Source organism: Abrus precatorius, unplaced genomic scaffold, assembly GCF_003935025.1.
Source record: "Abrus precatorius isolate BTA unplaced genomic scaffold, Abrus_2018 Scaffold7, whole genome shotgun sequence".
NCBI classification, from domain to species: Eukaryota; Viridiplantae; Streptophyta; class Magnoliopsida; order Fabales; family Fabaceae; genus Abrus; species Abrus precatorius.
The window spans coordinates 3,374,928-3,381,935 of NW_020874417.1; the positions used below are offsets into that span (position 1 = coordinate 3,374,928).

A 7,008-nucleotide genomic window follows, 5' to 3' on the forward strand; every position below is an offset into this window, starting at 1 on the left:
ATATAATAATTATTATTGTTTTAAACTTTTAATTAAATAAATATAAAACATAATTTATGTCAAGAATCCATTAAAAAGCGAGTAATTTCAAAAGATAAATGTTTCCTAATAACTTAAACACAAATTAAAGAATTAAAAGTAATTTTTTTTATTTAACACCTACACTTCTTTTAACACCTAAAAGTAATTTTTTTAATTAACTTTTCTAACGTTGCTCAATAATCTAAACACACGATTATATATATATGTATATTAAATTGATTGATTAATTTTTAAGAAATATCATTAGAACATCGATTACTAAGATCCCATTCATAATGATATCCCGACAAATTTGTTAATTTGGATGTCTCATATAAATACATGGAATTTAAATATGACAAAGAAAGATCACAAGGGTTTGATCTTTGAAGTTTCTTTTTATAAATTTAAAAAAAAAAAAAAACGATTTTTCAACATCAACTTAACCTCTACGGCATTTGGTTTATATCCATTCCAAATGAACTGCGTGTTTTAGCTGCTTAAGTTTGTACGATGCCTTCACTTGGCCAAAATTGCAACATCGCCTCAAACTGTTGTTAGCTAGCATTGTCGTAAGAGAAGCTTGAATCAGTATTTCGTTGATAGAAAAAGGTTATAGGGAGAAGCATCCACATCCATATTACAAAATTTATATGCTTTAATTCCAAATGAAAATACGCATCCCATTAGACTAGCAGAACCATGCATAACACACACTCATTACAAACCACACTAGCACTACTACTGTTACTATTCTTCCTACCATGCAAGCAAAGCCTAGATTTCTTAGATCATAACACATCACGCCACCGTTATTTTCTTAAATGAAAGAAACATCAAGTTGTGTGGTTTCAAGGGAGAGGAAGATTGGCACCAGGCCCACCACCATTATCAGGGCCTCCGAGCCCGCCAGGCCCACCGAATCCTCCAAATCCACCTATTCCAGAAGGCCCCCCGAGCCCACCGTCAAACCCAGTACCCATTCCTCCAAAAGGAAGGCCATTGTTGCCAACTCCTGAAAAACCGTAGCCCATGAAGTTCTTCTGCTCCTCAAAACCAACGTCACTGGGCATGTTTCTTGCACTGGCAACCACCGCCATAGCAAGAACCACCAAGATGCACCACCACCTTGCCATTTCTCTTTAGTCTCTACACTTGCTTATCTCACTGTCTTATACACTCCACAGTGTGCACTTTATGTTGTTGCTTTTTCACTTGGTACTAGTCGTGGTAAAACTCTGCTTCGGATTCTCCTTTTTATAGGGAGTAAATAAGAATGCTATTGGAGTAGTTGAGCATATAGTAAATGAAACTTTAATGCCATTGCAAAGCCTTGCTGTCACCAAGCATATTACACACATTATTATTATTGGATGCACAAATATTTAATAATAACATTTACCATTATCGTTTTCTATATGATATATCGTACACACACACAAGTATTTTTTATGGGAGAATTTATATTTTTTAGATTAATATTAATACATGTATCAAGCAATGAAATGTATTGAAAACTCTTTGCATTATGAAGTTAGCTAGCGACAACTTAGAACGAAACGTTCATTTCATTATTACCTAATTTGTTCAAATTATTCTAAATCTGTGGAATGTTTGTTCTGTGTATCAAATATGACAAATTTTGTGAATTTAATAGGATACATCTATGGGGATTAAAGCGACAGTTGTGCTCTGTATTCACTCTTTCTCTTTCTCTCTCTAGATCCTTTTTTTTTTCTTATTTCCTATTTTAAGTCATACGAAAATACAAAAGTGTCTCGTGCAATTAAAACGTAAAAAAATTTTAAAAAACTAAAGGAAATGGACTTAATAATTTAAAAATATTATATTGATAATAAACATATATTTACTTTTTTTGATGTTGATCTATTCGTAATTATTAATTCGAGTCTTCATGCTTGAATAAGGGTAGTATTAAGAGTTATTTTCATTGTCATTAAGTAATATCACTTCTCTTCCACTAAGTATTTAAAGTTTTTTTATTGAATTTTAATTTTTTAAACACTATTTTCAAATCTAATTATAATTTTAATTAAATTGCATATATCTTTCATCTTAAAATGAATAAAATTTTAAATCATTATAATTACAACTACGTTTTAGTAAAGATGATGCATCATTATTTTAATAATTGTTCATAAATTTTTATTCAATTTTAAAAGTTTTATTTTTTATATTGGTCCTATTAATAGTAAAAATATCTATTATTTTTAATTTTATATTTATAAATTTATTGAATTTTAAAATACTCATACAATACCAAAAAAAAGTTTCTTTTATAAATACTTTATTGTATAATATTAATAAAGTATTTTTTACTATTAATTTGAATTTTAAAAAATATAAATTTGTCTTAATTGAATAATTAATTTAATGAAAGAATTATATAATAATATTTATCGCAAAATAAAAAAATGTAATACTTAAAAATGAGAAGTACATATAAAAGTTATCGCGTTGTGAAAAATAATAACTTGCATTTATAATGTAAGATTTGATAGCTCCAAAATTGTATATTTCAAACTTGGTCGTCGTTGACATTGGGCCCAAACAAAGTAGTTGAGGAAACTTTATGACAATTGAGTCTTGACACACTTTTTACCTCATATCAAACTCAACTCAGTTACTCAAAACAACCATAAAAGGAAATCTTTTAAATCCGAATTAAAAGAAAAAAAAAGCTCATTTAAGATTTTAAACACTTGATTCAGTAAAATTAAGAATAATAACACAAATTAGTGTTCTACAAATTGTTTATAACAAATAAATGTAGCTGTATAGTATAAATATACGTAGGCAGCACCAAAAAAGCAGTTGCAAGCTATAATAAAATAAAAAAGCTACAAATTAGAATAATGAAATACCTAATAAAACTGTTAACTATAAAAAAATGCAAAAGAAAACAAACGGCTTCACATACTAAAAATTTTACGTTAGAGTAATTTTGTTAATATAATTTTTACTTTAACTATTTTATATTAATTATGTGATACATTGTGTTAATTTATGATTTTATTGTTATAAAGATTACAAATTATATAACAAATAATATATCATATTTGTAAACTCAACATTTTATATTAACAGATTATTATAATTTAGATAGAATTATACTAACAAAAACTATTATGTTGCTTAACATTTTTTTTCATCCATTGTAGACCACTAATTAACAATCTCTAAGGCAGTGATTTTTTTTAACGGTTCTGTAAATCTCCGTTTCTAAAATTGATTTTAAGCATTTAAATATAACATTTTTTGTTAAAAAAAATATTTATTATTTATTTATTTGTCTTTAATTTTAAAGATTAAGATTTTTTTTAAAAAAAGTAAGTATTTTAAAACTAATCTTTAGTAGAATTAACGATCAAACAAAGTCGAAATTAAATATATTTTATGCCTTTATAATCACTTTTCTGCAAAAATTACTGTAAGATTAATTATTCAAGTATCATCGTAATTTAAAAAAAAAAGAAACATGTAATAGTAACTCGTTCACATGTTTTTCTAGTTATTATTAAATATTAATGAAAATTTTATGTCTTTTGTAGTTTTTATTAAATTAAAACAATTAATGAATACACAGTTAAAATTATATTATATGAATAATTTTTAAAAAAGATTACTATGATAACTATTTTTAAAAATTATTTTTATTTATTCATGTAGAAGTTTAAAATAATATTAAATACTTTTATTCTATTATTTTTTATTTGTATGAGTTACTTATATTATTTAAATAATTATATCAACAAATCAATAATTAACTAAAGTATATTTTTGTCCTTCAAAATATTTAAATTATAATTTTTGTCCTCATAAAAAATATTATAGTTATTATATCTTTAAAAATTACTAATTTTAGTCCATTTCATTCATGAAATTTTACAAAAGAAGAACATGTGACACAATTTCATACGTTACAACATTTAAATTTGTTACATCGTCGATTAATAGTAACTAAAGTTAACATAATTTTTAAAAAATACAAAGACTACAAAAATTATAAAATTTAATTTATTCCAAAATAGCAAAAAAAAATATTTAAGCTTTGATTATTTTTTATGTGTAATTTATTTTTAAATAAATAAATAAAAATAAAATCAGTATTAAATAAGAATAAGTGAATATTTTTTAAATATAAATTATAAAAATAAAATCTAAAATCTAAAATATGATTAAATAAAAATAAATAAATGCTAAATGTAAAAAAAAAAACCTGTGAAAAAAACTCATAAAAATATCCTCATTCAAGAAATACAAAACACTGTCATTTTAGAAGAATAACTCATTTAATTTTTTATAAACTCAAACTTTGATCTTTCAATTCTAACAATGAGATACTTTTGACAAATAATATTTTAAGAAAGTAACTATTAACCTTCTTATCAAGTATTTTCGTGTCTATTATCAATAATTAAGAGCACGGTAGAGTGCTGATTTATAAATTTTAGTAGAATGATTTGATTTTACACAATCAACTTTTAAGTGGTAATTTAAAGCAATTATTTATATTTTGGTTATAAATTTAATTTCCATTTTTATTTATCTAACTAAAAAAAATACATGCACATTGCGTGGGATATTTGCTAGTTAGTTTATAGCTATTTGTAAAGAAATTTTGGCTACTAATGTGTAAAATATATAAAAATATAACTATTAGTGACATAAAGAGAATGAGTGATGCCCCACCAGAAATGGAACTGGTTAGTAACAACACTAAATAAGCTGGTCCCTAATTAAGCACCACCAATCACCTTTACTACCATAGCTGGGTCTCTATGCACCACCTGTTCCCACATTAAAGCATTTTTTTGTGAGCACATCTACATCTGTCATGTTTATTAATACTTTAGTTATTTAAATCACTAAAAATTAAATTTAAATATGCTAATATTGATAAGTAATATAAAATAATACTATTAAAAATAAAATATATTAAATTTTATTGATAGGCTTTATAATTAATTGTGATAAATTTTTATTTGGTAAGTTTCACATCTAAAAATCATCATTATTTTTATCACTCACTTATATATATAGAACATTCCTTTTTGTGCATTTGATTCCTTATATTAAAATCTTATAGGCACTAATATAGCAACTCAAGCTTGTATAACAATAGATTTATCATATAATAAAACTCAAGCATATATAACTTAAGAAATAGATTTAGTTTTTTTATAGTGAAGAAAATTTGTAAAATAAAAAATTAATTAATTATTAATTTAAAAATTGTATAAACTCAACTATCTTAAATAAATAAATAAAATAACTCTTTCACTTTATACATCTTTTTACTTAAAAAAATAAACTTAATTTCTTTCTAGAAATATAGAAAGAAATGGGCAAACCAATGGTGGTGCGTGTGCAGTGATTTATCATAATAATAATTGCTATTAGATGTACCCATTTACAATACCACCTTCCCTAGTTGCCATCGTTCTACTTGTTTCTTATTTTTCTTCCCAGCTTCATCTCTCAATCAGTAGATAGGAGCAAAATATAGCAATAAAAGTATTGAAGATTAATGCCCCATCGTATGTAATAATTATAAACCTAAAATAGTGGGTAATTTTCACGTGTTTGCCTACAGAACTAGACAAGTATTATATACATGATAGTAAATTATCTTTACTTTAGTTGTTAAATGGTACTTTTTATACTTTTTAAAAATATTTTTAAATTTTAATTTTAATTTTTGTCTATTTTTTATATCACATTTCTATATTTTTTGAACTTTTTCTATTCTTTAGCCTTTCAATTTTTTACATTTATCATTTTGCAATTATATTCTTATTTTCAAGTAAATAACAATAAAAGTGCGTTGATTTTTAAATATTATATAGTAAAAGAACTTTTTCTATTCTTACCTGGAAGTATTATTTCTTTCATTTTTTTACAAGTTTGAACAACAAATACTTAAACATTAATTTATTTTATGTATTTTATTAGTAACCCATTTCAATTTTATTTATATTTTAATAACAACAAATTTTTATTTTTTTTTTTATAAATACATAACATGACCAAGAAAAGAGAGATCTAATAGAAAAAATAAAAGAAAAGAAAAGGGAGATCTCGTTTAGTATAATATAAGATGAATGTTTATAGAAGATGATTCGTTTTATTAGATGAAATAATATACAGTTTAATGGGGAAAAAATAAGAGAGAGTGAAGTTTAAATCGAACTAATAGTCATAGATATTCAAAATTATCTGATCATCAAAATTCAAAACTAAATATTAATATGTCTGCGTATTAAATGAATTATTAAATAATTTATTTATTTTTTATAGGCAAAACAAATCTTATTAAAAAGAGTTCATGGAGAACTCAAAACCTATATACACAAAAAATTATTAATTCAGAGAAATAAAAAGCAAAAATATACTTATGCAAAATTAAGACAGATGCAATTTCGTGGGTTCAAATACCAATCAGCTAACATAATAGCTTCTCCCTTACTAACAAGTGATAACCATTTCCAGGATCTCAGAATAATAGAATCTAGGACTTCTCTCTCATCCAAAACACCATTGGAAAATATAATTATATTTCTATGCAACCACAAAGACCACACTGTACTTACCCAAATAATTAATAAGCATATTCCTTCTCTTTTACTACAGCAAACATCAACCCAAGAAAGCAAGTGAGTCGATAAATCTGAAGACAAAACCAGTGAGAATCCAAGCCAACGCGCAGTAAAGTACCAGATTTGAGATGAAACTGAGCACGTTAAAAATAAATGAGTTGGAAGTTCCTCCAAACCATGACAGAAATAACAAGTTATATCATCAATTTGAACACCACGGTCAATCAATAAACCTTTACAAGGAAGTGCATTCAACAACAATTGCCAAGAAAAAACCAGACACTTAAGAGGGACCTTCCCTCTCCATAGCCTTTACAAGGCATCTGCCGTACACTGATTTACACTATTAGGACCACCAAAAAGTTCA

At 25.0% G+C, this 7,008-nt stretch overlaps 1 protein-coding gene across 1 annotated transcript; it reads right to left on the reverse strand.

The window, feature by feature from the left end:
• Positions 1-872: 872 nt before the first annotated feature.
• Positions 873-1,157, reverse strand: LOC113873682 (glycine-rich protein 5-like). Its single transcript, XM_027511932.1, has one exon. It carries the CDS (start codon positions 1,155-1,157, stop codon positions 873-875), a length of 285 nt encoding a protein of 94 aa, XP_027367733.1.
• Positions 1,158-7,008: the final 5,851 nt, after the last annotated feature.